The sequence below is a fragment of the Populus trichocarpa genome, chromosome 2, assembly GCF_000002775.5.
Source record: "Populus trichocarpa isolate Nisqually-1 chromosome 2, P.trichocarpa_v4.1, whole genome shotgun sequence".
In the NCBI taxonomy this organism is placed as follows: Eukaryota; Viridiplantae; Streptophyta; class Magnoliopsida; order Malpighiales; family Salicaceae; genus Populus; species Populus trichocarpa.
This window is the reverse complement of record NC_037286.2, coordinates 16,774,194-16,791,054: the sequence shown is the minus strand read 5'-3', so window position 1 is coordinate 16,791,054 and position 16,861 is coordinate 16,774,194. Positions and strand designations below refer to the sequence as shown.

Genomic DNA, 16,861 nt, shown 5'->3' with positions numbered 1-16,861 from the left:
TACCGTGTTGAAATAATCAGCCATGTTTATTTTTTAAATTTATTTTTAAAAAATTGATATTTTCTTTTTCTTATTAAAAAAATAAAAGAAAATCTTATGTGCACATAAAGATAAGCAGCGGCTGTAAGTAACAGTCACCACGTGGCAAGAAAAGAGAGGTTCGGTGCGTATATCTAGAAGCGTAATTTGACGGGGTCCGGCCGTTTCATCCTAGTGGGGCGGGATTTACTCTTCAATCCTCACGCGTCTCGGTTTCCTTCTCTTCTATATAAACCCCTTGACGCTCCCTTTTGTAATCACTCACATATATTCTTGCAAACTTAAACAGAGAGAGAGAGAGCCGAGAAAGAAAGATAGTCTTTGGGTCCTTCAACTGCTGCAGAAAGTTTCTCGAAGAAGAAACAAACAAGTTTCTACGGCAGTTGAAATATATAAAAGATCCATCATCTCTTGTTTTCGTAAAACTTCTTTCACAAAGTTTGAATCAAATCACACACTGTATTTGTAGAATGGCTCGTTCTTTCTCAAACGCCAAGGTCATCTCTGGCCTGATCAGCGAGGCAATCAACGGCAGAGGATTCTCAGCTGTTGCATCCCAAGGAGCTGCTGTGTCCAAGGCAAGAAGCGGTGCTGCTGTAATGAAGAAAACAGGGGAGGAGGTTACCAAGACCACCGAGAAGATTTCCTGGGTTCCAGATCCTCGTACTGGATTCTACAGACCAGAGAATGTTGCTCAGGAAATCGATGCGGCTGAATTACGTGCTACTCTCTTGAAGAAGCATTGAAGAAATTACTAATTCATGAGATTAATAAAATCTGATTACTACTACATCATGTTCTATGATAAAAAAAAAAAAAAAAGGGATCGATGGATATATGTGGGTTGTGGGGCTCGTGGGCTATCGGCTTGTGCTGTGACATGTTTAGCGGATCCTGGCTTGATTTGATTATTGTTATGGCACGCATCTCTAGCCCTCTCTGTTTGAGGAAACAAGAGATTTCACAGATTTCTTATTGATGTAATTTTTCTTCTTAGAAGTACTTTAACGATGGTTAATTACAATATATTTTTACTCATGATCCCAGATTATCGATCTTTTTTCTTTGTATGCGAAAACTATTAATTGTTCATAATATTTGGCTATCGTGCAATCACTGTGATGGCCTGATTGATGTGATTTTTCCCTCACGGAAAACAGTTTGTAAGCAGTTTTTTGAGGGAAAAAAGGGTAAAGAAAGACGAAAAGCCTGAAGGCAGAACTGCCTTTACCAAACTATTTTGGTTCGCGTGGGCAGCATGCATAGGTGGGCAAAGCTTCGCCTTTCTATTGATGGCGCTCTGCTCGGCAACACCCTGTAAAACCAGCTTTTAGATGAACTGTGCATGTCTGCATTTTAATTAGCCAGTGTTGCTCTTCATTTTTGGAGAGCCTATCATTTGCAATATTTAATTTTGGAATTACAAAACAGATTCTCCCTAACAAACTGATTAAATAAAAAATATAATTTCCAATCTCCACTTTATATATTCTTATTGCAACAGCTACAGTGCCGATTGAAGAAACTTCAATGTGATAAATAATTATAGTTTGGAAAGTTAATACTATATTTTGTTTTAATTATAGTTTATAAAGTGTTTGATTAATTAATGTAATATTATAATTTTTTTTAATTTTCCTTTTCAAACCGCAACCTCAAGATAATACACACACACGCTGTCACAGCGTGTAGTATAATACAAAAATTGCATAATTTCCTTTTTTGGTCGACTCTGCCTTCCTAATAGTTTTACACAACTTTCGGCCGCTGAGAGTGGCATTGTCTATTCATTGTATACCAATAAATGGTTTAATAATTGAACTCGTATACAATAATTGGCGACATTAGTGAATTTTTATTTTATTTTTTAATTTACTTGACTTTTTTTTTTAGCACAATTAAAAAAAAACTTGGTAAAGTAACACAATGGATAAAATATTTGGAGATGTAACACAATTTAATGAGTTGTAGATAACACCTATGATTTTATTAGAAATTAATACATAGAGAGCCTCTTTCTTCCCTTTCTCTTCTTCTTTCCTCCTTTCTCTCCCCACAACAACCCTCCCCTACCCTTTTTTTGACGTTAGTGACCACCCCCTCCCTCTCTCCCCACAGAGAAACACTCCCAAAAAACCACAGTATCACCCATATCTCTCTCTTTAGGCCCAGATTGCCGCCCCTCTCTCTCGCTCTCCATTATAGCTCATTCAATTTTTGACCAAAATAGTCGTCACCAGTCACCATCACCACCCATATTCTATATTTAGAGGTATATTGAACATTTCTCCTCTATTAATTTGATGTTATTTATTCTAATTTGTGTTAATTTGATTTCATACCATGTTAGGGTTTTGAATTAGAGATTACGTTAATTAGATATAAATTTAGTTGATAATTAGGTTATTTTATAAAATAATCAATGATTTTGGGTTGTTGTTGATTTTGAATTAACAAAATTATTTTGGAAGAGTTAGTGTTGATTTATGTTAAATTATGAATTATACCGAATTACATATAAAATAATAATATTAGCTATGAACACTACAAGATTTCACAGTTTTACCGACGGAAATATCCCGTCGGTGTGTGATTAGAATTTCGTCGGTGATTTATTGACCGACGTCTTCACCGACGGATTCGGACCGTCGGCTTTCCCTTCGTCGGTGATTCCCCATTTCGTCACTATATCGGTCGGAAAAACAAAAAAAAAACCATTTGCTGATGGTTTTACAGACGAAATTTGCGCGCCAAAAAAAAGTTTCTCGCTTGAAATATACCGACAGATTTTTATTCTGTCGGTGATATCGTGATTTACCGACGGCTACGTATCGTCGGTAAAGCTGTCGGTGAGTGTTTGAAATACCAACCGAATATATCTGTCTGTAAATTCGTCGGTAAGTGTGGTAGCTATTGTCAAATGCCGACGGATTAAGTCTGTCGGTAAGGCTGTCGGTGAGTGTTTGAAATACCGACCGAAATATCTGTCGGTAAATGCGTCGGTGAATGCTACTGTCAGATGCCGACGGATTCATTTTGTCGGTACAACCCTTGGTAATAGTTTTTTCTAAATTTGTTTTTAAAAAATTATTTAGAATATATAATATAAAACTATATAAATTAATGGTAATAAAAACCAATTATGCAAATAAAATTTATATTAAACATCAAAAACAAAAAATCAAAGTTAAATAATATTCATTACAAACTGAATATGTTTCAAAAAAAATATTAAATGAAGTTTTAAAGGTAAATAATGTTTATTACAAATTAATATAAAGGTGGAGCTGGAGGAGGAGGAGGAGATCCTGGAGGAGGCTGGTGGTTATACGGCCAAAAAGGATTAGGTGCACATGATCCACTATGTGTTGCCATGTTCATGACCATTTCGCGAAGCTGTTCATCAGCCACTTTTTGTTGTTCATAAGCCGCTTTTTATTGTTCAGACTCCGCTTTTAGTTGTGCTTGAGACGCTTTGATTTGTTCAGACTCTGCTCTTTGTTGTGGTTGAGACGCTTTGAGTTGTGCGTACTCCGCTGATAGGTGGTTGTATTTGTCGGTGAGCTGAGCCGTGTGTTGCTGCAAGGCCACGAACTCCTTAGATTGGGAGCTTGATATTGATTGGGAGCTCCCAACGGTTGAAACACTACGGGTCGACCGCAAGTTGTCGCCGTAGTGTTGGAGAGCCCGTAAACCCGATTTTTATCGGGTCCACCTGACGATCCAACCTCCATCCACAAATTCGGATTGAATTTCGGATGGGTCAAAATATCATCCCTGTATCTCTCCCTCAACCGATTATTATAGGTCTCCTGAAAATAAAAAAAAAGTAATCATCATATTCAATTCAATAAACATAATAACTTACAAAATAAAATGGTTGAACAAACATACCACAAAATGTTGAGCACGACTATCAACGAACTGTTGCGCCCCCTTTTGGCGGTCTTGACTCCGCACGTGTGTCTCCACAAACAGCTTCATCGGGCTCGGCTCACGTCCAAGAGACATAGCCTATAATGAAAAAAGATTTATTAACAACAAATTAATTTAACGATATATTTCATTTAAATTAATCTTACCATCCGTTTCGTATGTGCAGCAAACGAAACGGAGCCGCCAGTGTGCGTTGTCACCGAGCCATGAATTGGCCAATTTCGGTTGCCAGCACCGGACTGTGAACGTCGTGTGAACTGCTCAGACGTCACGTGCTCAAGATAGTGTGGCCATATATCTTCCGGGATGTATATTGATTTGAAATCCCTCTAAACTGCAACATTGTTCCAGCCTTGGAAACCCCTATCTCTCGCAGTTTTTTTTGCTTTTTTTTATGCTTCATACCAAAAATGACGCAACCTACTTCACGCAACCAAAAATTACATTTCGAAACATAAATTTTTGCCTAAAAAAAATCTTGTATTGTTTTCGATGTTACCTAGTTACCGCGTGATTTTCCCACACCCTCCTCGCAACAGTGTTATGCTCACTGTCCCAGCAGAATTTGTTCTGTGTATAAATAATTAATTTTAAATAAAAATAATAATTTATTTACAATTATATTAACAAGCTGAAAATTATAAATTAACACCAACCTCAAACCTGTCAAACCATGCATTGATTTTAGGCATCCATTCAGGATGCTTGGATATCTGACTCCATTGAAACAATAGAACTCCATCGACGATTTAAACGCCGATGATATTACTCAGGCGGCTTCAAGGTTTGTGAACCTAAAAATAAATAAAATAAATTCAATAGTGATTACTTCATAAATTATGTTGTAATTTTTTTTTAAAAAAAACTAAAACCTTAACAAACTTACTTTTAAAGGTCGTCCTTCCACTGTGCCTCGTACTTGTGGGTAAATTGATTCCTCTATGAAGGCACGCCGCCTCTGCACTGTGAAGTAGCGCTGGAAGAGGCGGCATCGGTTGACGGCGCAGGTGGTGTAGGTGCCTCTTCTTGAGAGGCACCTAAGGAAATATCATCCTCGCTACTAGACGAACTAGCTGCGACCATACGTGAGCGACCAGCTTTGGTTTTCGTTCTACGCATCTACACAATGTTATACAAATAATTATATAATTAAATTCAAATGTTCAAAAAAAATTCGACAGTACCTCCCCTATACTGGATACTACCCAAATCCACAAACCTGCACATATTAACAATAGCCACAACCAATTTACCCAATCTATACTAATTATTCTAACATATTCAATTACTAATCATAAGGTAAATTCAACATTAAGAATTACAATTCAACAAATTATTCAATAATTATGTCAATACAACAATAAAATATATTCAATAAATAAAAAAAACACTAACAATTAAAATTAATGGAAAAACTTAAACATAAATCATGCAATAATAGAGTAAAATTAACAATTATTCCAAAATATTCAATTACTAATACTAAGGTAAATTCAACATTAACAATTACAATTCAAAAAATTATTCAATAATTATGCCAATTCAACAAAACAATAAATTAAAAAAAAAACTCTAGACTAACAATCAAAATAAATGGAAAAAATTAAACACAAATCATGCAATAATAGAGTTAAATTAATAATTATTTCAACATACTCAATTACTAATTCTAAGGTAAATTCAACATTAACAATAAATATTCAACAAATTAACTAATAATAATTATGCCAATACAACAATAAAACATATTCAATAAATTCAAAAAAAAAAACTATAGACTTTAGGAATGAAATATGCTTACTTTAATAATGTGTTGAATTCAATACTTTATCTACATTACAAAAAATACACCAAAACAAAAAACATAACAAAAAAAAAAAGTAAAAACAAACCCCTTAAAGTAAAATAAAATAGAAGAAACACATACCTTTTAAACTGATGAAGATTCACAAGAAAACTTGCTATAGATTGCAGGTGAAAGCTTTGAAGAATGGGGAGGAAAAGAATCAAAATTTAAGGTGAAAAACTGAGGAGAAGAAAAAATGAACTGAAAGGGCGGTCGCTGGAACTTATATGGCAGCTTTACCGACGGATATAAAATTAATTATTATTTTAATTTATTCCGTCGGTGAAGTGTCAAAAATCCGTCGGTAATTTTTGAATTTCGCACCAAAATTTTTAATGACCCTCCATATTTTTCGTGGTCCGTCGGTAATTCCATCGGCAAGATGACGCAGTCAGAGATGCATTTAATGCACAACCCTTTGGAATTCGCGCAGTCCGTCGATAATTTTGTCGGTAAAATTGACCCGTCGATAATTTTGTCGGTAAAATTGACCCGCCGACAACTTACCGACGGACTTATATCCGTCGGTATTGACGTCGGTGATGGTGGCATTTCAAGTAATTATTTTCGAACTCTCTGTGAAATGCCAACGGATTTAATCCGTCGGTATTAGGGTCGGTGGTTGTGGCATTTCAAGTAATTATTTTCGAACTCTCTGTGTAATGCCGAGGGACTTATTCCATCGGTATGGACGTCGGTGATTGTGGCATTTCAAGTAATTATTTCGTGTTACAAAATATATCATCCATGATCTATAATTATTTCAAGTAATTATTTCGTGATTGTGGCATTTCAAGTAATTATTTCAAGTAATAAATATTTCGTGTTACAAAATATATCATCCATAATCTAAATTACATGAAAGAAAGGGTTTTACACAGGGCTTCATTTTGATTGTTAGTTAGAATTTTCTTCTTCTTCGTCATCAATTGAATTGTCATCACCTTCATCGCAATCTTCAATATGGATATTATCTTCTTCATCGACATTTGCTTGTCCGCTAGAGCTCAAAACAACATTCAACTCCTCTGCGTCAACATCAACAAGACTATCATCGAAAACCTGAAAATTTGAATTTTCTTCCAATTCAATCGAAAGAGCAACTCGAAATGGTTCAACCAACTCACTAACTTGAAAGACTTCATCTCGCACACTTGTGTCTTCGTTCTCATCCTGAACAACCTCGACACGACCCCGGGGTTTTGTTTTTAAAACGAACAACCAATCAACTCTTGATCGATCCTTTCCAAATGAAGGGGTGTATGTGTAATAAACTTGTTGACATTGCTTTGCGAAAACAAAGACACCGTTTATGTTGCGGAGTCTAGCTTTTGAGTTGATTTCGACCAGACCATAGTGCGGATCAACTCTGATTCCTCTGTCAGTCGTGTCATACTAATAGCATTTGAATAAAAACACTATATTCTGCTCGTTATGATATTGCAGTTCGACAATCTCTTCTAATCTACCATAGTAGTCAACTTCTAACTCACTACTAGTGGATCCCTTAACATAAACACCGTTGTTGCATGTCTTTCTTCCTTGCCCGTATTCTTCAGTATGGAAAACATATCCATTGACAAAATACCCGTTGTAGCACTTACATTTTCTTTCAGGCCCCAAGTTTAGTGAAGACAATGACTTAGGCGCACTCCTTCCCATTTGATAAACCTTGTATGTAATGTACATCAATAAACAGTAAATGAACGAGAATCTCGTAATGATATACATACGTACAGTAGTTTTGCAAGTTAGAATGAGTTTGTGATAGTGCTTACAAGTGTTCTGAACCACGTGGCAAATTATTCATCTTGTAATTGAAAGATCTGGGATTCGGTCAGCTGTGAGTTATTGGAGAGCAAATATTGTCGATGTTGCCTGCAAGTGATAGTGAGTGTATGATATTACAATATATAATTAACAATATATTACTCACAAAGTTTAATTAGTATTACACATATATAAACTTACTGAATAAAAGGTCTCAGCTCATCACAGTTAAATAGAACATAGTTGTGTGCTTGTTTGAACTCTATTTCCGACAAATATCTTCCTCTTACAACATTTTTAGGTGTGGGTCGTCCAATATTGGAGAATATTGACAAGTTCCCATTGGAAGGCACTTCATCGCCATCATCATGCCGTGGAACGCGATTGATTCTTGTTCTTAGATGAGGTTTGAAATAGTACGAGATAAATGTTGAGATCTCCTCAACAATATAGGCCTCACATATCGAAGCCTCAACATGCGCCTTGTTCTTAACCTTTTTCTTGATATTAAACAAGTACCTGGATTGAATTAATCAAGTATTTTCAATTAAGAAAAACATAGAAAATAATAAAAGTATTTTTAATTACATTGCAACTATAATATCTAACCGTTCGAATGGGTACATCCATCTATATTGGACCGGTCCTCCAGCTTTTGCCTCGAATGGTAGATGTATAGGGAGATGCTCCATTGAGTCAAAAAATGATGGAGAGAATATCATCTCAAGTTTGCATAGTGTCTCGATGATATTCGTTTGAAGCCTCTCAATGTGATCAACATTCAACTTGCTGGAGCATATATCTCTGAAGAAATGACTGATCTTCGTGAGTGCATCCCATATTCCCTTTGGCAACAAATCACAAAAAGCTAATGGGATGAGTGCTTGCATAAACACGTGGCAGTCATGACTCTTCATTCTATACAATCTGCAGTCCTCTATATTAACCAACCTTGATATGTTCGATGCATGTCCATCCAGAAAACGCAGACTCTTAAGCCATTTGTAGACTAGCAGTTATGCGTTTTTCTCTAACACGAAGCTTGCTATTGGTTTTGCGACCCGTGACTCATCATAAATCAACTCTATATTTTTACAGTTACAGTATAAAGCTATATCCAATCTAGCCTTGATGTTGTCCTTTGTCTTCCCCTTCACATCCATGACGGTGTTGAAAATGTTCTCAAACATGTTCTTTTCTATGTGCATGACGTCAAGGTTATGGCGGAGCAAATTGGTCTTCCAATAAGGAAGCTCCCAAAAGATACTTCGTTTTACCCAATTATGGGTCAAACCAAAACCAAGAAACTTTTGCTTACCTGATTGAAGGCCAAACACAATGTCACTGTACTCTGATACAACATCATGCAATTCTTCACCAGAAAGACGCGGGGATGCAACATCTTTTTCAACTCTGCCAACAAAGAAATCTTTTCTGTTCCTTTTGTACTTGTGATTAAGTGGCAAGAAGCGACGCTGACAGTACAAAAAAGAAGTTTTACCTCCGTTTGCTAGCGTGAATGCCTTGTTGTTTTCCATGCAGTATGGACATGCGAGTTTCCCATTCGTGCTCCAACCAGAAAGCATTTCATAAGCTGGAAAATCATTGATAGTCCACATCAAAGCCACCCTCATAAGGAAATTTTATTTCCTCGATATATCATAAGTCAGAGCTCCGGAGGACCACAACTGTGTCAACTCATCAATCAACGGTCGAAGACAAACATCTATATTCCGCCCCGAGCTGCTTGGACCGGGTATGACAGTAGATAAAAACATGAACTCCGACCTCATACACATTCCTGGTGGCAAGTTATAAACTATGAGTATGACCGGCCAACAAGAATAAGGAGCAGCAAATGATCCAAATGGGTTGAATCCGTTTGTACACAACCCAAGACGCACATTCCTTGATTCAGCTGAAAAGTAAGGATGCACACTGTTAAAGAGTTTCCACGCTTCGCCGTCAAAAGGATACACCATCACTCCATCAACCGTATCATGTGCTTGGTGCCATGTCATGTGCTCAGCAGTCCTTGGTGACATGAATAACCTCTGCAGTCTATGTGTGATCGGGAAGTATCTAAGTTTTTTATATGCCACTAGAGTCTTTCCCCTGCCAGTTCTAGGTTTGTAACGAGAATGCCCGCATGTCATGCACTCGGTCATCTCAGCATTTTCAAGGTAGTATAACATGCAGAAGTTAGGGTACATGTTAATTTTCTGGTATCCTAAACCGAGGGGTTTCATCATGGACTTCGCAGCATAGAAGTTCTCTTTCAGCTTGTTCCCTTCAGGTAAAATGCTTCTCTCCCATTCAATAATCTTGTCATACCCGGCCTCACTCAACCCGTGATCTGACTTGATGGTGAACACTTGTGCTACGGCCGATAATTTACTATGGTTCGTGCAGCCATCCCATAATGGTTCGTCAGAATCTTTCAATAAATCAAAAAACCTAGCTGCATCTGCATTAGGTTCTTCTTCTACGATTGGACATTGACTGACATTACCTTGATTCATTCTCATTGTATACATAACCATATTTCTGTAAGGATTAGTGTTGTCATTTGCCGCTTTATGCACGTTGCTAGCACTAGAAGTAGACCCAACCACCGTTTCTCCCATTCTCCTCTTACTAACAAATACTTCTCCATGTGCATACCAACACTGGTAATTCTCCATAAACTCTTTGTGTAGAAGATGCATCATTACAACATCTGGATGCAGATATTTTTTATTTTGACACTTCCTGCATGGACACCTAATACCGCCTCCAGTAAAATTTCTGGGAATAGATGTTGCGAAATTAATAAAACCCTGAACCCCGTTACAATAATCAATCCTCCACAATCCTTGGGGTGAATCTCGATACATCCATGAACGATCATTCATGACTTATATCGAACCTCTATAATTAAAATTATGATGACATCATGTATTAATTAACTAAGTTAGGTAAATAAACTTGCAAAAATATTACTTTACCACTCCAACAAACCAATCATAACTTCTCATAAATATTAAATATTCATTATCATTTATCAACGTCCATACAAATTAATATATATAAATTTACAGAAATTACCACTCCGCAATACCATTGATAAAACTTTAAACGGACCCATTAAGCAAGCTATTAATTATTTCAAAACATTACATGTAATTCGGTAGTTCCATAAAGTTTTAACAATTTACAAACAAATACAATCTTACAAAATCTAAAACAAACCATAACAAGTATAGAATTATACATTCATATACTACAAGTTTGTTTGAGAAATAACAATAAAACATGTACATCTACTAACAAAATACATATACTAAAAAAATAATAAAATTGACATTTAATTAAATGTTAAAATTTAAAAAGATATAATTACTTACAAAAATTGATAAAATCCTTCGGTAAATCAGAACACGGATGTTGTGACCACAAAACTTCAAGAAATATAACTTGTTGTGCTGAGATGAGAGACATTTTTGTTTGGGGGGGCGGGGGGGCTGGTTGTTTGCAGATGGGGAGAGTTGAGATTAGGAAGAAGAAGGAGAAATAGGGGAGGACAGGGTCGGCAAAGAGGACATATATTAACTTTTTCCAACGGTTTCACCAACGGAAACTCCATCGGTGATGCCGTTGGTGATTCTGATGGAAAAATCGATATGTCACTATACGGATCTGGCATTTCGAATCCCCCGGTGATTCCGTCGGCATTTTAAACGGCGAACCGGTCACGTCACTGTACGGGCTTTCGTTTTGAATCCGTCGGTAAAAATAACCCCGCCAAAACCTCCATGTCTGCGACCCGTCTTTTTTTAAATTTGGAAACTGTTCCGTTCGTAATTCAGTCGGTAACTACCGATGGACATTTTCCGTCGGTAGTTACCGACTGAATTACGGACAGAACAGTTTTTGTCGGTAATTTCGACCTCAAATTACCGACAGAAATACTCCGTCGGTAAATCCGTTACTATTTAGCGAATTTCTGGTAGTGGAAATACATGAATTTGATTGATAATTTTGTTATGGTAGCAAAATTTGATGAATGTAGGTGTTCACCAATTAATTTGATGAATTTAAGTTGTAGCCAATTATATTAGCGTTATGATTTTATTGATAAATTATGCACTTAGATTAACCCAAGATAGAATTGTGTTTTGTTGTGTTGTTTGATAGAATGTCTAGTAATTTTGGAATATTATGATTTCATGATGGTATCATTATTAATACTGACAATGATATCACTTATAATGGAGAAAGTCATGAATTCTTAACTGCTACATTAGACAGTCATGAATTCTTAACTGCTACATTAGACATGTCCCTTAACGAGTTATATAAAATGTTATGTGATTAACTTGGACGGAATATGTTTGAAATAGAAATAGAAATTACTTGAAGGATATTACAAATCGGGGTCAGTCAAGCTTGTTATATCAATGTATCAATCTGTAGTGATAAGAGTGTAAATTTAATATTTAGGTTTGCGAGGTTTAATGAGATTAATATGTTGAAACTCTACTTAAATAGTAGACCCAGACGAGGAAACTCTTCTAGTATGGAGATGACCCAGGTTCCTAGCAACTCTTAAAGAACCACACAAGCATCACGAGAATCTAGTTCCATCTAGGTTAGGTAGTAATGCAAGTAAAAAAATGTTGGTGTAGGAAATTGTTAACATGGAATCTTAGTTAGGTATGATATCTGCTCCATATTACAATGGAAACTCCAAATTAAGTGACGGTGAAGATGATCGCGATGCTTGTGTGACCACCATTATAGTGGTTTACAAGGAATGGTTGAGGCACATAATGACTGCCATTACCAAGTAAACGCTCAGCTCATAGTTGGATGTTTCATGAATTTGAACCCTGACTGAAAGTTATGAGGCAGACCACTACTCCTCACTTAACTTATAATTAGGTTTATTTGCAAAAATTAAAATGCATAAAGGAATTAATCCATACTCGACGTACTTATGCCTAAACAATATGTAAAATGAATGGTAAAATAGTAAAAGAAAAATATGCTAAGATTAAATAGACCTAAATAAATAGGCAAACAATCAAATAAGCAAAGCTCAGTCCTGCTAGACAAGTCCTCGACGGAGTCGTCATCCTGTCGTGGTGTGCATGACGTTGAATGATGGTGCTGCCTCCTGGAAGTTAAAGAGAGTTTTGAGTTTAATCATAAAGTTATGATTTTAAAGTTCAGGAGTCGTCACCTAGTATTATGATCACTATAATACCTAATGGTCTATGAGAGTCTGGGTAAGGGAACTAGTTCTGCAAGGAGAAGACACATCATACCCTACCTAAGATAAACTACATTGCTTGTTGATTGTTTTTTAAGTCATGTTTCTATCCGCTGGTCTCGTTTAAGGTTCAAGGCAGATCTCCCTTCGTGAAGAAGTTTCTACCTTATTGGATTAAGTCCTAACAATTCTAATGTCCATATTTAACATCGCATTTATTTCTTGGATATAGTTAATTCCTAACGTTCCAAATAACAAACTAATTGTTGTGGAATTTTTGATATTTTGGCCAAACTCTAATAGATACTCCTAAACTGGTTACAATATCCTTTTTGCTTTTTCAAAACATGATAAAAATGTGATTTTATCATTTTTAGAAAATATTCATAAAAAACCTTTAGCATTTGGCCATATGGATGAAAACAAAACATTTTTTGTTTGTTTTTTTAAATAATTTTTTTTTGAAAAAAAAATCAGATATTTTGATATTAGGTCTGTATCTTACAATGTAAGTCTACGACCCGATATTAGATAAAATTATTTATAAAAAAAATACGTGACAGACCCACCCAATTTTAAAAATGATCTTTTGAAAAATTTAAAAGTTTTTTAATTTTTTTTGTTTCTAAGAAATGGGTTGCTCGGGCCCAAAGCCCAAGCGCGACCTGGTCAAATTGGGTTGGGCTGACTAATGGCCCAACAATCCTCTCTCTGTTTTTTTTTAATAGGCTCGGCCTAGCCCATCCATCTAGGTAGGGCTGAAACGGGTCCAGCCCAACTAACATGGTTACTGGCCTAGCCTAGTGACTGTTAATTAATTGCACTGCATACAGAACGTGAATTCATGTTTTTCATGCAGTGGCCATGAAAGGTTCACAACGGGCGGAAGAGATGAAGGTTACCTAGCATGGATGTGGTATGGCTGTTAGTGGAGGAGGTCCAATTGGTAGTTCGCGGTAAGGCTGGAGACATTGATGAAGATTATCGCCTGGAGAAAAAAAGAAAAAAAACTTCACAATGGTGTGGCTGCTCACGAGAGGAGGTGGAGAGGATGAGATGCATGACTATTGGTGGAGGAGATTGGCGTTGGTGAGGTTGTAGTGGCTAAGGCTGCAACGGAGGGAGAGAAAAGTAGTAATGACAAGAAAAAAAACTAGGGAGAGGCTGGTTTTTTCCCCCACTTTGCACTCAAATTTCTTACTCCTCAATGCCCAAAATCCACTCCTATTTATGAGGGTGGAAGAGAGATATCTTGTATTTATCAGGAACCAATCTTAGCCCTTGATTCAAGCAGGAAGAATCTCAACCATTAGCTCAAAGTTGTCATCATAATTTGTGAAAATTGGACTATTAAAGGCTGATTGGATTGACCTCTTTGAAGCAAAGCAGTGCAGACGACAGAGGCAATCACCTGGCAAGAATCACGCTAGGGGGTAGTACAATGTTAGGCCATCATAAGTATATATGGTTTGTTCGGTTTGGTAGAGAGATTAAGCATTAAACACTCCAAAAAAATAGTCACCCGAAAAACCTTTCTAGTACAAAAGGTAAAAAATGATGAATAATAACTAGATGACAAGTCGTTTGGCTTTCTCTATTTTTTTTTTCTACTGGTCAAAATATAGCCATTTTAGTCAAAATGCAACATTTCATTTAAATAAAACGGCATCGTTCTAACTACTTAGGATTTCAATTAGGGATTTGATTAAAGATCAATTTAGTTTTTTTGCTTTTAATTTCTTTTAGTCGCATCCCTAATTAACTTCAAACTTTTAATTTTATACAATTTTACCCATGCCAAACTCCAATATCTACACTAAATTTCAACATCTTTTTCATTTTGATCATTGGTTTTGGATTTATGTAAATTGACCCTCAATTGACCATTAAACTTTTAATTTTCTTCTATTTCACTCTTGTTTTCAAACGAATTAAGTCCCCAAAGTTTAGTGCCTTTTTTAAAAAGATCATTGGCTATGAATTTCTTCAATTTAACCTTTAATTGACCCTAAATTTTGATTTTCTTGTAATTGTATCCCTAGTTTCAATCAATTGACTTTGTAAAAATTAAGTTTGGTCCTTTAGAATTCCAATCTTCTCAATTAAGCCCAAATTAGGCTCCTAAACTTAATTTTCACCAATTAAATCTCTAATAAAATTAATTTGACCCATAAAAGTATAATTAAGTTCTTGCACCTTTTAAATCTTTTAATTTAACCCAAATTAATCATTAAATATAATTAAACTTTTTAATGTGGCCCTTGCCTATTAAGAATTGAATTATATCCGTGGACTTAATTTTTATGCAGATTCGTCTAATAATAAATTAAACCTTAAATCTGCATTGTCTCTTTAGTCTGGGGTATGATTACGCTCCCAATTTCATCCAAAACTTTAGCTTAATTCTCTCTCTCTCTCTCTATATATATATATATATATATATATATATATATATATATACCTTTCTCAGCTTACTTTTGTTAAGTTGTCAGTCTTCTTGTTATTATTGCTTTTGTTTTTTATTTTTTATTTTGAAAGGAAAATGTAAATTTGAGGGAAGAACCCAAAAATAGGTTATGACATTGACTATAGTATAAACAATCTTTTTTAAGTGTAATACATATTTTGTGAAGCGTAGAGAAAAAGTTGAAGATTTTGAGTTGTGATGTATTGTGGCCTCCAAAGATCCTAATAGAAATACTTGTTGATACAACAAGTTCTAGATCACACTTGATATCTCTATTTGATCTTGAAGGCAAGATATTTCAATACAAGACACCTCTAACAATTGGTTTTGGAAGAGAAATGCAGGAAACGATTAACATCAATGAAGAAACTTGTACTTGTGGAAAATAACAACTATATCATCGACCATGTTCACACCTTACAAAAATATGGATTATATAAAAATGCATATAGTCCTTGTTTTCAACCCTTGCCTATTACACCGTTATGACCTGCGTATATTAGTCCAAATATGTTTAGATGTCCAACTAGAAAGTTAAGGTTAAGGGTCAAAGGAAATCCGTTTGTCTATATAATGAGATGAATGCTAGAAAGGGGCACTCACTAAATAGATATGATATACGGTCAAAGGGGTTATAACAAAAAAGCTTGTGAAACTAGACAACACATGTTATTTTTTTGTATTTATTTTAAATTATGTAAACTTCAATTATTGCTTTTAATTCAAATATATGGATGTTCAATTGTATTGCAAAGTCTAATAATTTATTGATACAGGACCTCAATGGAGACATGGTTCGGATTAGAGGAGGTTCTATTACTTTTAAGAGTGCCGACAGACAGGACCACCTGGTTGTTGAGGCAGGTCTTAATGATAGATCGGTTTTATAAATGCACTATCAACATTGTTCCAATGATATTTAGAGCGGAGAGGTCAGATTTGTAGATTATTAGCATTTCTAGATAACTATTTTAATTAAGTATTGTAAATTATTAAAATTTTAATGATTTTAATTGTTTAAATAATTAAATTGCTTGATTTTCAAAGGCAGTGATGAAATTGCATAAACGTATCTGCACATTTGTTATCAATGTTGGTTTTTGTGAGATTAGTTAGCTGCGTGACATACATCTTAATCACGCATTGATTGCAACTTTGGTTGAGTGATGGAGACGTGAGATGCACACCTTTCATCTACATGTTGGTGAGATGACACCCACACTTTAGGATGTTGTCATATTCACTGATCTTCTCATATATGGTGGGTCGATTGATAGAGATGCTTTATATGATCGTCTATTAAGATGATTACCTTTAGCTAGTGCTTATTGTGGTGGCTGTATCGAATTGACATGGTTGAACATAAATTTTAAGACCTTACAATAGACGTGATAGAGGACCAGTTAATTATGCATGCTTAGACATATATATTACATATGTTTGGAGGTCTTATTTTCATTAATATTGCTGGCAATGCATACTGTTATTGGGTCATTCCAAATTACAACTAAGGGGTATGTTTGCATATCTATATTGACAACTATATAAA

At 35.5% G+C, this 16,861-nt stretch overlaps 1 protein-coding gene across 1 annotated transcript; it reads left to right on the top strand.

Moving 5' to 3' along the window:
- The first annotated feature begins 266 nt into the window (after nucleotides 1–266).
- LOC7487790 (protein SENESCENCE-ASSOCIATED GENE 21, mitochondrial) lies at nucleotides 267–1,077 on the top strand. The gene has a single exon (XM_002301447.4). It carries the CDS (start codon nucleotides 510–512, stop codon nucleotides 783–785), a length of 276 nt encoding a protein of 91 aa, XP_002301483.3. The 5' UTR covers nucleotides 267–509; the 3' UTR covers nucleotides 786–1,077.
- The last annotated feature ends 15,784 nt before the right edge of the window (nucleotides 1,078–16,861 follow it).

Excerpts from the sequence above, each read along its gene's own strand:
- LOC7487790 (XM_002301447.4), top strand. The coding sequence starts at position 510 with ATGGCTCGTTCTTTCTCAAACGCCAAGGTCATCTCTGGCCTGATCAGC.